This window comes from Pundamilia nyererei, unplaced genomic scaffold (assembly GCF_000239375.1).
Source record: "Pundamilia nyererei isolate P.nyererei 1_Seehausen unplaced genomic scaffold, PunNye1.0 scaffold00001, whole genome shotgun sequence".
NCBI classification, from domain to species: domain Eukaryota; kingdom Metazoa; phylum Chordata; class Actinopteri; order Cichliformes; family Cichlidae; genus Pundamilia; species Pundamilia nyererei.
Genome location: NW_005187402.1, coordinates 8,447,773 through 8,463,351, shown reverse-complemented (window position 1 = coordinate 8,463,351; position 15,579 = coordinate 8,447,773). Strand labels below are relative to the sequence as shown.

Here is a 15,579-nt window from a genome sequence, read left to right as displayed (position 1 = left end):
ACACACACACACACACACACACACACACACACACACACACACACACACGTCACTTATATTTATGCACTGTATTTTGAGATCTGGATAGAGATGGAGAGGGGGGAGAATCCCGTCTTGAATGTCAAAGGTCAGACAGACGGCATGTGGAGGTTTTTAGCACAGATCAAGCAGACATCCCTCTCTCTCTCTCTGTGCACTCGTGGGTGACATAAAATGCAGGCAGGCTCTGAAAATAGGCCACTGCCAATGTGTGCCACCGCCGCCTAAAAGAAAGGGGTGAAGTCTAGATGGAAAAACACCGACACGGGGAGACGGGGGTGATTGGGTATCGTAAATGGTCTGATTGTGTGTTTACTCTGTGGGTCACTTTGTGCAGTGATAATCAGATATTCTCTTTTTCTTTTTGAATAAAAAGTGCTTGTTTGGTTTTTCAAAATAAAATAAATAAAACAGCAACAACAAACAGGTGCTCATATTTAACCAGAAGGTGGTGATGCTCCCAGATTGCTGATTTCTGCTGAAACTCATCAATAAAATAGGCAAATATTTGTTATAGAGTTAAAAAAATCACTTGAGTTCATCATTGTTTTCCGGATATCTTAGAGATTAAAGTAATCACTAAAACAAATAAGTCTCAGAAAAACTGTCAATGTTTTTTTTTTCTTCTTTTTGTTGATTCCTTTCTGTTGTTTAACGAAACGATTTATTGGCCGATCGTCCTCGCACTCGTCTGAGTTTGTTTCTTTGCTTTCAGTGGTGGGTTTGGACATCCAAGATGAGATGGGACGCCACGAGGTCGGTCACATAGAGAACTCCATGAAGATTCCCCTCAACCAGGGTGATGGTTGTCGCTTTGAGGGAGAGTTCAGCATCAACAAAGTAAGACCTCACCTGAGAGTGCGAGAAGCCTAATCCATACATGCTGTGTGAATCACTTATACTACTGCTTCCCTTCAGGAAATTGCAAAACTCTGCTTTTCTGTGCCCAGTAGTTACACTGTGATGGACTGGGTCGGGCTGATATTTGTATTTTACTGACAAGCAAGCTTGGATTGAATGTCAGTTTGTATATTTGAGTTGGACTCGAGTTAAAAATGGAGATTGCCCCCACCAACCTCTTGGGTCTAAATTGAGTTACGCTAAATTGAGGGTGCTCTTGGATTTAGTTACACCTATCCGTATAATCTAGGCTCCATGAAGCTGTGTTTGTCTCACGTCTGCATCTTGTGCGTCAGTCTTTCCACTGCATTTACAGTGATTAACCCTGCAGTTGAACAATTGACACTCATGCTTGGGGGAGTAGTTGGAAATATGTAAAACACGCGCGGTTGGGAGGCAAGGAACATTTAGTTTCCAACCAAATGCATTCAGGCTCCCTCATTAGCTAACTAAATGTCTTGCAGGTGCTTGTGGTGTTAGGCACAAACCCACCTCAATGTGTTTATTTGTGTTCAGGTACCGGGAAACTTCCACGTGTCGACACATAGTGCCACAGCACAGCCTCAAAGCCCTGACATGACCCACACCATCCACAAGCTTGCCTTTGGAGAAAAGCTCCAGGTGGGACACATTTTTTATTTATTTCTTTTTTTTAGATGGAGAAAGTGGAGAAGAATATCTGCAATATGAACACAGATCTTTTCTCTCTTCATTGTCACACAGGTACAGAAAGTCCAAGGAGCCTTTAATGCTTTAGGAGGGGCAGACAAGATGTCATCTAATCGTATGTATCTAGACAGCAAATGTAATAATTATGACCAACTTATGACAGTGCTTATGTACACCATATTGCCAGAAGTATTCCCTTGTCTGCCTTCACACACACATGAAGTTGAGTGTCATCATATTCTTAATCCATCGGGTTTTATATGCTGCCCCACCGTTTACAGCTTTAAATCTTCTGGGAAGTTTCCACGAAGTTTAGAAGTGTGTTTATGGGAGTTTTTGACCAGAAGCACATTTGTGAGGTCAGACACGGATGTTGGACAAGAAGGCCTGGCTCACAGTCTCCGCTCTTAATTTATCCTGTTCTGTTAGATTGAGTTCAGGACTCTGTGCAGGCCAGTCAAGTTCTTCACACATCAAACTTGCTCATCCATTTCTTTATGGACCTTGTTTTGCACACTGGTACGCAGTCTTATTGGAACAGGAAGGGGCCCTTAGTTCTTAATAGAACTTAAGGGGCTGAGCCCAACTACCGAAAAACAACCCTGAGCCATAATCCCCTCTTCATTAGACTTTACGCTTGGCATGGTGCTGTCAGACAAGTACTGTTCTCCTGGCACAAGACCCCAGATTGCCAGAGTCGTCACTCCAGAAAACAAGTCTTCACTGCTCTAGAGTCCAGTGGTGACGTGCTTTACATTACTGCATCCAATGCTTTGCATTGAGCTTGGTGATGTAAGACTTTCATGTGGTTTCTTTGCCATGCAAACCCATTCTATGAAGCTCCCTACACACTGCTGTTGAGCTAATCTGAAGTCCACATGAAGTTTGGGGGTTTGTAGCGATTGACTCTGCAGAAAGTTGGCGACCTTACAAGGTGCTTCATGGTTGATTGCTTATGACTTCCGCTTTTGTTATAATACCACTAACAGCTGACTCTGGACTATTTAGTAGTGAGGGAGTTTCACGATTGGACCTATTGCAAAGGCAACATCCTATCAAGGTACCACACTTGAATTCACTGAGCGACCGATTTTTAAAATATGTTTGTAGAGCATTAAAGGTGATTGATTTTATACAACTATGACTGTGGGAGTGATTGGAACACCTGAATTCAATGGTTGGTAGGTGAGTGAATACCTTTGGCAATGTAGCTTAGGATGATGTAATGTCACAAGACACTCACTGGACAGAACTACATGGGAACTTGTTTTACAAAGACAGCATTCATCTTGAATACTGAAGATGCTTTGTTTGTCTTATTTAATTAATGTTATGTCTCTTGCAGCTCTTGCTTCACATGACTACATATTGAAGATTGTACCAACAGTGTATGAAGACCTCTCAGGCAGACAGAGGTTCTCTTATCAGTACACAGTAGCCAATAAGGTACCGCATCCCTGCACTCATTAGCTGATGACCTTTTCTCATCATAGAGGCAGCGCGTCCATGTCGGCATACGGCCGGAGCACGTATAGCTCGTGTTAACATTGCACTCATCTGAAAGTGAAAGCTCAATCCTAGTGACTGGAAAAACTCTCAAGATGTCAACAAACCATAAAGGAAAAAAAGAAAAAACACTTCCTGGAACTGTGTAGGAAGACAGCTGGGAGTGGAGTGTGGAATAATAACACTGCAGGTCAGCTGTGAAGAAGGGACAATAAGGGCCTGAGCAAAATATTTCCAAAGCGTAAATAGTGGTCCAGCTGAGGCTCGCATCAGAGCTTGGACTGCGACATTCTTCTGCGTTGTGTTAAATGTGTTTAATGTGGTCAACATTATTGATAACGTTGTCAGCTCGTAACAATAATTCAATTTACATTGTAGCCTCCTCGAGATTGCTTCATTGGAATAATATTCAGCTGAGATTCATTTTTATTGAATCATTTATGACTGTGGAGTGACTTATTCCGAAACTGATTCTGTAGTGACTCATAAACACCACTGCCACCACTGTAGATGAGAATATGTGCTGATTTATTTTATAAACGTAATGGGATTAAGTTCCTCACTTGTAATCTTTTTTTTTTTTTTTTCCCCCTCACACACAGGAATATGTTGCTTACAGCCACACGGGAAGAATTATCCCAGCGATCTGGTTCAGGTACGATCTCAGTCCGATCACAGTGAAGTACACGGAGCGGAGACAGCCCCTCTACCGCTTCATCACAACAGTGAGTAAACACAAAGCCCGCGGCCCCAAAGCTGTTTACAAAAGCCGCTTTTATTTGAATTGCAGGTCTTTCAAGTTCAAGTCCAAAGATCAACTTTTTACTATCCTGTGCAAAAGTCTTGAACCACACCTTATTTCATTATATTTTGCTTTCAATGAGCCAGATATTCTTGAATTGTTTTTAAAGGGCTTAAGTAATAATTTTCCAGCTTTTCTGAAAGTCTTTCACAGTTTTTCTCTGGACTTTGGCTGCTTTTTCACTCATTTTCAGTCGTGTACGTGACCTTTTCTGTTTGTTTGTTATGCCACCTATGAATCATTCAAGGATAGAAAAGGCACCTGACTCAGTGAATGAACTAGTGTTGTGTTTACACATAACGGACAACTCGGCAAATAACATATTTTAAATCGTATCTTTAGGCACTTTGTTTTTATCACAAAAGCACCTTTATTCCAGTTTCTTTAGTTAAGTCTATGAAAAATGTCAAAGATAACAGTTTTTATGCCGTGTGGCATAAAATAGGATTTGCGCAACAACAAAGTGATTCCCAAAGAGCTGGAGACTTTAAAAAAAATGAGAAAACTGTAGAAATAGATGACAGCAGAAGACGTGTCAGGCATGTTCTGAAGAAATTGACCTGAGAGATGCATCTGGCCCTTCAGTTGATTCATCTGCTATTCGCTAAAGTTGAATTAAAATTTGATCTCAGTGTAAGGGTAGCGGTCAAGAAGCTGTTCTTAAGGAAGGGAAATGAGGAGAAAAATTGGTGCATTTTAGCTAAATATCTCAGCTTTGTGATTGAATATCTTCACTGCCCAGTAACAGATAGAAAATAAGCCATTCAAATGTTTGCTAACATGGTTAAGAATAATGCTGCTGGGTTGATCTCTGATCAAAGCCTGGCTAGCCGTTCCCTCCTTTTTCTAGTTTTTGTGCTAACCAAAGTCTAACCATCTTCTGAATGAAGCTTTCGTGGTGTTGGTATGAAACTTAATGACCATTTCCTAACTCACTGAACTCCCTTTGTCTTCCTCAACTCCCTTTGTCATCGGTGGAATTTTGGCGTAGCCTGTAGCACCTCATCAGAAAGTTTCCTGTTGACTGATAATGCGGTCAGGCTTGAGTTGGCAGCCTGCCTGATGAGCTACACCATTATTCGTCTTGTGTGTTGTTTAGGTTTATCATGACTTAAGGCATGGGTAGGAGATGACTGTTTTTAATGTGATCATGAGTCACGGCTCAAGCTAGTGAGTCAGCCTACAGCAGGGCTTTTTGTTGGATTCCTATAAATTCTGTGGCGTTGGCGCAGAGCATTGTTTTGATAAATAGGATTAGGCCCAGCTGATATTGAGACTTAAGAAGAAGACATCAAAGCTCTGAAATATGAAGCCTGACAGGATCGTTTTTTCATTTTCTTTCTTTTTTTGTAGATTTGTGCCATCGTCGGAGGGACGTTCACAGTCGCGGGGATCATCGACTCCTGTATTTTCACTGCTTCTGAGGCCTGGAAGAAGATACAGATTGGCAAAATGTCATGATGACTGTTTCCAACCCTCTCCTCACATCTTATTTATAAGTGCAAAGTTGCTAGCCTGTTAGCTAAATCCAGTCCGAAACGACCTCCTTCAGGAGATTGTATCACCTTGTCCATATAAGAGTCTCGGGCACTTGATTTAACTACCAGGCTGCAGGGATGCGTCTGTTTTATTAAAGATCCTCTCTGGCTCCTTCTGCTCCAGTGACGTGAGAATGCTGACTATCACATGTCGGCTTCCTCCATCTTCAGTGTCAGGAGGGGAAAGGAGAGGAGATGATATCTTTTGTTACTGAGTGTGCCAGGGATTCATCCTGTATTTTTTTTTTTCTTTAAACGTTGCAGCTGATATATTTAGAATGACACGAAAGAATAATAATAGACATCCACATATATTAAATCAAAGGAACATTTTTTTAATCATGGGTATAGGAAATGATATAATTCAGGGAGTAAATGGCATCAAAACAGGATCATCTCAGCCAGATGTGTTGTAAATTAGGAGACCAATTTAGATTTTTGGTCCTCGTGTGAAGGAAGTATTGTCAGGGTTCATAAAACGTGCAGAGGACGGGATGAAATCTAAAGCATAGTGTGTACAAATAGCATTTTGTGTCATGTAGCGTGGTCTGTCGTTTTTATCGCCAGTATTCCACCTGTGTGCCTTTTGGCTTACTGTTAAACCGTACAGGATCATCACCAGCTCTCTTTGTGCCACTGAAAGCTTTTCAGTTTCTCCTGCTTGTTTCAGTATCGGTGCAGCATTTATCATTGTTTACTTTACAGTCTCTAGTTTCCACTTTATTTCTACTCAGTCTCAGTGATGGCAAAAATATAGTGAATGTCTGTGTTTGTTTGTTTTTCTATTCTTTTTTTGTTTGTTTGTTTGTTTGTTTATTTACATGGTACATGATTTTTTTTCAAAAATGAATTTTGGTGTGGTTTCAATAAAGGTTTGTTTTTAAAAGGGAAAAACCTGTTCATCAGGGCCTCTGCTTCCTTTTATTCTGTTGTCATTACAACACTCCCTGTTATGTCAGTGATTATCGCTGAGTTAAAAGCACCTTAAAACCTGTTTTTCTACTCCGAGTACCATCCTTTTCTCTTTAACGCTCAAATTACTGTAATCCCTGCGCTGTCCTCAGAGGTTACGATAAAGGTTACTCTGGTATGATTCGTGTTTCCAAAAAAACCTCAGAAAGTTATCTGTGAACGAGTTTTGGCTTTAAAAATTTTAGGTGTCTTTTTATTTCTTTTAGCTTCTTTAAACTGCAAGAAATGTATTTGTAATAAAAAGTCAAATTATGAAGGCCAGATTATGACTTTTTACCTGAACAACATGGTAACGATTATTCTTAGAAGCTGAAAGTGGCACCTTTGTGTCTCTGACTTTGTGACATTTACAGCTAGGAGAGTGTGTGTATACAAAGTGGACTTTGCACCAAGCCGGTTCTCATTTCCCTCAGCTGGCAGCCTGGGACAACACCCTGCAGGCTGTCATTTGTGATGTGAGCTTGTAAGAGGGCGTTAAGCTGTTACAGCTATCATCGTGCTTGCGTCCAGCTCTGATAAAGGTGCTTACCGTGAGTCACTCCTTTTATTCCCCCTCCATCCCTCTGTTTACTTCCATCACTTATTAGCAATGTTGTGAGTCTAAGTGTGTCCACCTCCACTGAATGACACAGATGCCACAAATATCTGTTTACTTCACTGACTAAATCACAGATCTTGTGGCTCTTTCTCATTGTGGGCCAAAACACAAATTGACACTTTACTCCACTGAAGTACAGCTTTTACGACAGATCCAACTCTAAATTCATATTCATCATTGGGGAAAAAACAAGCAGAAGGAGATAAAATTCTTTATTTCCTCTTGTATGAGTCATAATTTGCACAAATAAAGAAAGAATTCTCTGCATATAAAAGATAAAAATATATATATGTGTGTGACTAGAAAATACTTGTGGTTTGTTTTTGTCATAATGCTGCCACGCAGTGGCTGGTTAGAGGAACTTCAGGCACATGTAGCTCAGTCCATTTGTTGAGGCAACAGTCTGAGAGAAGAAGGATTTCGAGATGAGGAGAAAGTAATCATGAGAATCTAAAACCTGATCTTCAATATATAAAAAAAAAAAAGACTAGTTACATGTCAATACTGAGATGTTACTGCAAACCATCCTCAACCTCAGCTGTCTGTGTTAAACCCCTTTTTTATGCATCTTTGGTAAAATTACACATTCGAAGAGGCCGGGGAGGTGGTGTTCGGTGAGGAGTAGAAGTCACAGAAGCCCTCCTCGGACAGGTGTCCGTACTCGTTGTTGTAGAAGGTCTGACCTGACAGCTGGCTGAAGAAGTTGGGCCGGAGCCTGGAGCTGCCTGTGGCATGGCTTTGATCTGGGGAACTGTGGGAGGCTGTCAGAGGCTCCGTGCTGCTGCTACTGTTTATACGACTGAGGAAAGAAGGAAAAAAATTACAGACTCCCAACTCAGGCTAAACAACTTTCTGTGAATTTTGATTGATACAATTCTCTATAACCTAGATAATCATTGCTGAACTCCCCTGTTTATTACCATGAGCTTATTATTGCAAGACAGTCCCGAATACACAAATCCCCAGCATGTACACTTACGAAATATTTGTGCAAAATGATGGAGCCCAGCTGCTTGAAGACATTATTAAGCAAAAGACTTTCAGAGGCACCAAAGATACTGACAGACTGATTTAATATACGTACTATATTATATATTATGTAATATATCCTCTAAAGAATGGGATAGTTTATTTATTTTTGACTCCTTTTTGATCAGAGCATCTGCTCACATAGGCTCCTCCTACACTTTGCTGTAGGAGTAAGTTCTCCATAAAAACATGCTTTTTTCACTTTTAGTTTATGTTGGCTTTTTACAACATTGCAACTCTCAAAATGTTGCTAATACCCAGGTTTGAATGACTCAGACAGTTGTTTACTCCCACTTACCCATGCATAGATCGAGACTGCACTGATGCTTACTTCCTTTGCAAATCTAGTTTCGTTCCACATAAAGCAGCGGGTGACTATTCTGCAGTTTCCGAGCAAAAGAGTGCAAATGTTTTCTCGTATTGACTCTGAAACATGTGGAGCATAAAGGCATCCATTTCTAAAGTTTTTCTTTAACTCGACAGTCATTGTGCTGTTTCATGGTGAGAAATGAGTGTGTAGCGGTCCAAATGTCAGATGGTGTGACTAAACAGCTGGCTGCGTACGTCTAGTGCTTCGATTCCAGTTTTCACAGATATTCAGATTTTTGCTTTCATATCATTTAACCTTTTCAAGACAACACCCCCATGGTTGTGCTCAATTCTCTCAAATTCTTCGGAGGCCAGAACCATCCCGCTGTCCGTCTGGTTGTCCTAGAGAAAAAAGACACAGGTTGACGCAGGTGCTACATCTGTCTCGACCAAGAACGACCATTTTTAGTAATAAACATAGGTGATAATGTCTAAGTCTGAAAAAGCTTTCAGAAAATGTCACCAGTCAGTTCACATTTTCCGATAGCTGATAAGAGGATAAGAAGCTTACTTGAGGAGGTTTCTGTGGATGCATCTCAAGAGGCAACTCTTCAAAGGTCTTCACTCTGGGCTGGCATATTTTGGACGGCCCCACGAACACACAGCCAGCAAAGGGCACACAATTATAATACCTGACCGAAAGACAGAGAAAAGGCAATGATCGCAAACAAACTTGAGCTGCATATTGCATTTCTATTTTTAATAATTGAAACACAAATTTCAGTTTACCAGCATTTTTGGACGTTAATTGGAATCTTTACATAGCTATTGGAATCCTTATATATGTTGTATTTATGATGCATTATGTTCATGAAAAAAAGTGAGAGTTTGATAAATCCAACCATAACAATCTGCTCAAGCAAACACCTCAGAAAAAAAGGGATTCATGATAAGAAGTCCTACTCATGTGTGATCTTTTAAATCAAAGTATCATTCATATCGTTTTATGGGGTCTGGTGGATAAAAGGGGATTGCTCTCTTGTACCTTGTGGGCATAGTGTTGCAAGCGAGTCTCAGTTCTTCCTCAGATGGCGGGCGCGAAGAGGCTTGAGAGAAACCATCGTCTTCAGAGTTCTGTGAGTGGTTCAGGGGGATGTAGTCCTTCCCATCCTGAAGGAAATAAGAACAAGATCCAGACCCCAAGAAAGAAAAACTACAGAAGAAAGTTGGAGACCTTATCTCTCCAGCAGAACTTACAGGTAGACTGTTGTCCTGCAGCAGGTCTCCCAGGATCTGGACCAAGGCGGGGAAGGTGGGCCTCTCTTTTGGCTCGCCCTGCCAGCAGGCCAGCATGATGCCATATCTACCAGCAGAGGGCAGCGCAGTCTTAACAAGAATAACAGCCTCAAATGCATCTACAAATGCCATCCTACATTGTTCCCTAGATGTGCAAATCAACTTAATGACATTAAAATGGAAGTCATTCTTCTAACTGGTTTACCCAGTTAAAGACATTAAGAGCAATATTTTCTTCCTGAAAGCAGAAGCATTTTTTTTCTCGAAGATGCGGAAAGAAAGAGAGAAACTAAATGCTTACATTTCAGGAGAGGCAGTCTCCGGTGCTCTCATCCTGACGCCCTCTTTCAATCGCTTGCAAAACTCTTCGTCAATCTGTACCCCCGGATACGGAGATGCACCTAAGAAAAGACCAGCATCAACCACCACATTAGGAACAGGAAGACAAATGACTGAGTACTTGTATACTAGGGATGCTGATTCGTTCTGCTAGTAAAAGTTCATTGCTTTTGGCACCGGCTGACATTTATAGATATTTTCAATCACAAGAGACTGAGTTCTGCACAGATGACATAAAAGATGCGTGTGCATGTGTTATGATTCCGACTTCTTACCGAGTGAAAAGATTTCCCAAAGGAGAACTCCAAAGGACCACACGTCACTCTGGCTGGTGTACACTTTGTCAAAGATGCTCTCTGGGGCCATCCACTTCAAAGGGAGGCGAGCCTGAGAGAACATTAAAACAGATATGACAGGCAGATAAAACACAGCTGAGACTCGCCATTAAAAGTAATCTTTATGTGGGTGGATAAAAAGAAATAATAACAATTAAAAAGTGTATTCTTTCCCGGGAAGCTAAAGTGGTGACATACGTTGCCTTTCCTGACGTAGTCGGGGTCTTTGTAAATGTCTCGGGCCAGCCCAAAATCACAGATCTTCACAATGTTGTTCTCTGACAGGAGGATGTTACGGGCGGCCAGGTCTCTGTGGATACACTGTTGATACACACAGGACCACGCATACATCATAACTCCGCAGACAGGTGTTTGAGTATGTGCGTGATTTTTAAGTGGTTGCATGCGCGGTGTCCGCCTTGTTTCCTCTGCGTAAGTGTTATTTGGGAGAGTGTACCATTGACCATTTTTTAAAACCAGGGAGTGTGTTTGTGTCTGCGTGTGCCAGTTTGTAACTGGGGCTGAACTGTATCTCTTCCAGCACCCTTCACAAACCTGGCAAGCAAACACAGCTTTGAGTGGTTTGGGGGAGTCAAATAAAGTCAGCCAGTCTGCTGTTGTAAGTCTCAGTATCACATTCATTACAAGTTGCAGCTGCTCCCTTTTTTCCGATTTAATCATTTATCCAGTTACAGTGCAATGAACCATAGCAATGCGTATCAGTGTTTTGGTAAAACACAATTTTTAAAAGCTTATTTTGACAGTGTTTTGAGTTCATGGGGATCAAATCAGCTCACCGTCAAACTGAAACAATCCAATAACACACCTCTCTAAGGCCTGGAAAATGTGAGAATTCAGTTTGCATCGAAGTGCTTTGAAACATCTCTGCTGTTTGCGAGGAGTATTCCTCAAAATTAAAACACAATCTTAATTTTATTGCTTTACTTGTACCTGAATGCCTTTAATGTCATTTTATGTGCAGACAAAACTTCAATTCTAAGTTGATTTCATGTTTTTTTAATATTCATGAATTTTAAAAAAGTCATATAATTTTAAATCAGTTTAGTCCTATCTCTTGTACTTCAATAAAAACTGCTCTGAGAAAAGCTCACCTCTTATCTCTTAAGTCAAAAGATTTTGCTCGTTAGACAGTATAACTCAGGAGGCCTAGATACTTTGTGATAACACTCCTGATGCACTTCCAGTGTCAAGGTCAGGTGGCAGAGTCACTATAAGAAATGACAAGTACTTAGGAATTGTGCTTAATATTTAAATTGAGTAGTCCCAGTTTATACTACTGTGTATTTTCTCCACATTACCAGAGCAACAAATGCAGTTGCTGCAGAACAGATTGAATGATCGCTTCATTAATCATAATACACTACTGTTTTTAACCTGCTCACATGTATTTCGGGTATCTAAAATAAATTTGAACATAAAAGGCGCTATAATAATATAACAATACCAGTAATAATAAAATAGTGATCATACAGGGTAACAGAATATATAAAATACCATAACACGTCAAGCGCCTCTACAAACTGTGCTATTTCTAAGCTGGGATTTAGTTTCTTTTTCATGTTGTCTATGCAGTTAGTACACAACGATTGTCTACTTTAAACACGCACCAGTAATTGCTCTCATAAAGAGAACAAATCTTAGTTACGGTGTATAAAGTCTCACCACTAGATGTCAGTAGATTGCAGCTAAATGAAGTGCACAAGCCTAGCTACGGTGGCCACTGTAGGACAAGTAATCTGTAGCGAGTCTAGGCTTTAGTCCAGCTGTCGATATTCACATTGGTGTAACTAACATTGCTGAACAGTGACACTTAGCGAGTAAACTCTTGTACGATGTGAGAATTTAATCAAAGTGTTTGTTGGATGGAACGTGTGATATTTAGGACAATTTTTTGAACAGCCTAACATTAGCTGGCATACTGTTAGCTTATAGCGTTGTACGCTGTCTGGAGATGGGAGGGTTCGATGAGTTCAGTTCATCGACGAGGTTTGAGGTAAGGATGAACAGGATTACATTTTATTCTGATGCCGGTTGCATTGTCTGTATTTTTAATGGTTTCAATATTTTAAACTCAAAAGAAAACTACGGATAATGGTACCTTTAAATGACATTTAATGTATTGATGCTGTGTTGATGCTGGTGACTTTATTGTTCTTGTATACAATGTATTGGTATTTATGGTAGTACTTCCCAGGTTCAAGTCTTTTTCCATCAGCAATGGTAACTACACTCTTCTTTTGTGGTGTATCTCAAGGTTCCATTCTGGGTCCAGTTTCCTTTGTTATGCTATCACTGGGGCTATATTTGTAACATAAACCCTTGCCAATTCTGGTAAGCAATGCCTCTGTCAATTCCTTAACCTGTTCTTTAGTTGATGTTAAAACCTTAAGAGTAATTAGTGATTCAGCAGGCAGTTACACCATCCCCTAACGTCTTCATATTTTGTGTCCTCGGCATCATATTTTAAACCTCAGGAAAAGAATCTGTGTTATTTCTGTTTCTTTTCTTAAGTTTGATTTCCAGATTATATCAGCTGTTAAAGACAACTTTTTTCTTTTTAATTAATAAATTTCTTTCTGTTATTGACTCTGAAATGGTAATTTGTGCTTTCATCACAGTTGGTCTGAGTTGTTGTATGTTGGACTGAGAAAACCACTAATATCGTAACTGCAATCGATTCAAAATGCCAATGTTAAACCTTTTTTTTTTCTTCATTAAAAATCTTTCTAATTTAATTTGTGTATTGCACTGTGGCATCAATGCAAAAACATCCATATTCTTCTGCTAGTTTTAAACTGGGGATCATTGTTAGGCACAAAGGACTGAAAAGTTGATGGTAAATGAAATGCACTCACATAGTGTCCTTCCACCTTAGTGCACAAAACACTTAACCGCTCAATTACCCATTCAGATGCATACTCTATGCCAGTGGAGCTGTCACAGGAAGCATGGCAGAACATGACACTCTGAGCCAAGGGATCGGAGATGCCAAGCATTAGCGGTTGACCCTGCTCTACCACCTGAGCCACCCCTCATAAATGCCCCAAACTACAAGCCGCTGCCTCTGAAGCGAACCTCCGGTGACAATTCATCACAGCTTAATCATTAATTGTCCACACTGTAATGCTGAGAATTAACCTTTCTGGAAGCCAGGAACTCCATCCCACGAGCCACCTGGAAACTGTAGCAAATCAAATCTTCTATCGTCAGAGGAGTTTTCCACAAGTCCTCCACTGGAGAGAGAGAAGGAGAGGATGAGGGCAGTCACGGCGAGAAAAGAAAACAGCGCGGTGCGGGATGAGGAGTTCAATCACATAAAATGACTCACTTTTCTCTACAGCGGGAGTCTGACTGGACGTATTGGATGATGTACTCTGAGAAGCGGTGAGCGGGGAGGAGGATGGAGAGGGCGGTTGACGAGTCCTCTGGGCAATCTGACCCGCTTCAATCATCCGCCTCACCTGGCTCTGGGTTTTTGGAGAGCGATCCTAAGTGGGGAAGCGTTTCAATGAATCATCTCAAAAATCAATATCGGGCTTAAGACTTACAGAACATGGCAGATAACTGAGTTTGTGAACAGAAACTACATAAAGGGGACAAAGCAGAGGTAGAAAAATGAGACAGACTAAAAGGTTAAAATGAAAACATGATTACAGATAGTCTTTCTGAGCTTTGAGCTGCCATCAGAGAACAAATGTGAAAGTGCTTGAATAAATTGCTTGAGTTCTGCAGCGCTGTGTTACCCTGTAAGGGAGGAAGAACTCTCTCTTGGCTCGTAGGAAGTTGGAGAGATTCCCATACTTGCAGTATTCCACAATCACCATCAGCGGGCCTGGTAACAGAGATGTTTCAAATGTTTCAGCACATGTTCACTGCTCGTCTACAAGCTCTTTTTTTGTCTTTTCTCGCACCGTATCTGAAATAGAGACGCTGCAGCTTGAGCTGGACCATTTCCCGCCTGAGATTAGCTGCCTGGCTGCTTTTTGTTTAGGATAAACACTTTCAGATGTCCGTGACTCAAAAATGTTCTCTATAGGTCAAAATCATGCATGGGTGAAAGGGAAAAGAATGAAGGCATCTGTTTTACCTCTCATTTGGTTACAGGCTATAAGGGAAAGGGGGGTGGACAAAATGATGTAAGGACTTTTACACTGAACAGGACAAAAGAGCAGAGCCGGACCATGAAGCTTTCCCAAAAATACTGACAGAGGAAAATAGATGATCAAAGGCTGAAACAGTGACAACATTACCAAAACAATCCCACGTTCATTTATCTTGTTAGGTGACTGTGTGCAAATGTATTTAATACACTATATGGACACGAGTACTGGGCCACCTACAGGTGCTCCTCGGCCATGGAAACCCAAGCTACGAAGCTATTGGTACACAGTATTTGTGCTGATGTTAATGCCAAAGCAGATTTGGAACTGTCACTCTATATGGTCTGCTACTTTGAAGTTCAATCAGTGTGGTTTCTAAACACTTGTACTAATATTACTAATACCACTTATTACATTCTAAAAATAGGATTTTGCAAACATAATCCATGTAATTCTTTGGCCTCACCATTTGGTTTGGTGCAGGCTCCCAGGAGGTTTACTACATTCAGATGGTTGCCAATGTGAATCAGTATCTTTAACTCTGACATCAAGGCTTTGTGTTCACTGGCCGTGGCTCCGTCTGCAATACAAAGTGAAATGTTCCAAATAAAACACATCACATTGTGTATTTTGACGTGTGCATTTCTTGTACAAACATGAACTGCGTGGGCTGCACTGCACTGCAATTTCTCCTAACTTTGATTACTCTGACTGCATCAAATCTGTTTAGCATTTGCTTCACTTTGGGTAACCTTCCAAGAACATAAACACACAAAGCCAAATCTCACCCTTCAGCATCTTGACAGCCACCGTGTCCAAACCTTTGCTCTTGCTAATGCCGTAGATTGATGCTTCAATTACTTTTCCAAAGGCACCGTGCCCTAAAACTTTTCCTGTGTCAAGAGAAAGAGCAGAAAATCAACAAGATATTCATGCTTATTGATTGATGCGTGCTTGATTTTAGCCTCACTGGAATACATAAACAGTTCCATCTGCAATGGGAAAAAAATTGCAGATTGCATCCATGGAGACAAGGAGGAGCAACGGGACATTAGACAACATGCTCCCATAAGTTGCTGTCGTGGAACAGATGCTTTTCTTCTGGGCATTTTTAAAAAGCTGTTCT

General features: G+C 40.8%; 2 protein-coding genes across 2 annotated transcripts in view; one reads left to right on the top strand and one right to left on the bottom strand.

Moving 5' to 3' along the window:
• ergic1 (endoplasmic reticulum-golgi intermediate compartment 1) overlaps window positions 1-5,743 on the top strand; it is a 20,522-nt gene extending 14,779 nt beyond the window's left edge. Inside the window, exons 5-10 of the mRNA XM_005719687.1 lie at window positions 755-879; window positions 1,456-1,560; window positions 1,663-1,723; window positions 2,954-3,054; window positions 3,717-3,839; window positions 5,270-5,743. Of these exons, the coding sequence (XP_005719744.1) occupies window positions 755-879; window positions 1,456-1,560; window positions 1,663-1,723; window positions 2,954-3,054; window positions 3,717-3,839; window positions 5,270-5,377 (623 nt within the window). The 3' untranslated portion in view covers window positions 5,378-5,743. The remainder of the gene's footprint in view (window positions 1-754; window positions 880-1,455; window positions 1,561-1,662; window positions 1,724-2,953; window positions 3,055-3,716; window positions 3,840-5,269) is intronic.
• Window positions 5,744-7,231: 1,488 nt separating this feature from the next.
• The window catches only part of flt4 (fms related receptor tyrosine kinase 4), a 47,156-nt gene continuing 38,808 nt past the window's right edge, over window positions 7,232-15,579 (bottom strand). Inside the window, exons 18-30 of the mRNA XM_005719686.1 lie at window positions 15,242-15,346; window positions 14,920-15,033; window positions 14,097-14,185; window positions 13,682-13,841; window positions 13,492-13,586; window positions 10,531-10,653; window positions 10,273-10,384; window positions 9,960-10,059; window positions 9,620-9,725; window positions 9,408-9,532; window positions 8,934-9,054; window positions 8,679-8,764; window positions 7,232-7,823 (exon numbers count right to left, since the gene is read on the bottom strand). Of these exons, the coding sequence (XP_005719743.1) occupies window positions 7,604-7,823; window positions 8,679-8,764; window positions 8,934-9,054; window positions 9,408-9,532; window positions 9,620-9,725; window positions 9,960-10,059; window positions 10,273-10,384; window positions 10,531-10,653; window positions 13,492-13,586; window positions 13,682-13,841; window positions 14,097-14,185; window positions 14,920-15,033; window positions 15,242-15,346 (1,556 nt within the window). The 3' untranslated portion in view covers window positions 7,232-7,603. The remainder of the gene's footprint in view (window positions 7,824-8,678; window positions 8,765-8,933; window positions 9,055-9,407; window positions 9,533-9,619; window positions 9,726-9,959; window positions 10,060-10,272; window positions 10,385-10,530; window positions 10,654-13,491; window positions 13,587-13,681; window positions 13,842-14,096; window positions 14,186-14,919; window positions 15,034-15,241; window positions 15,347-15,579) is intronic.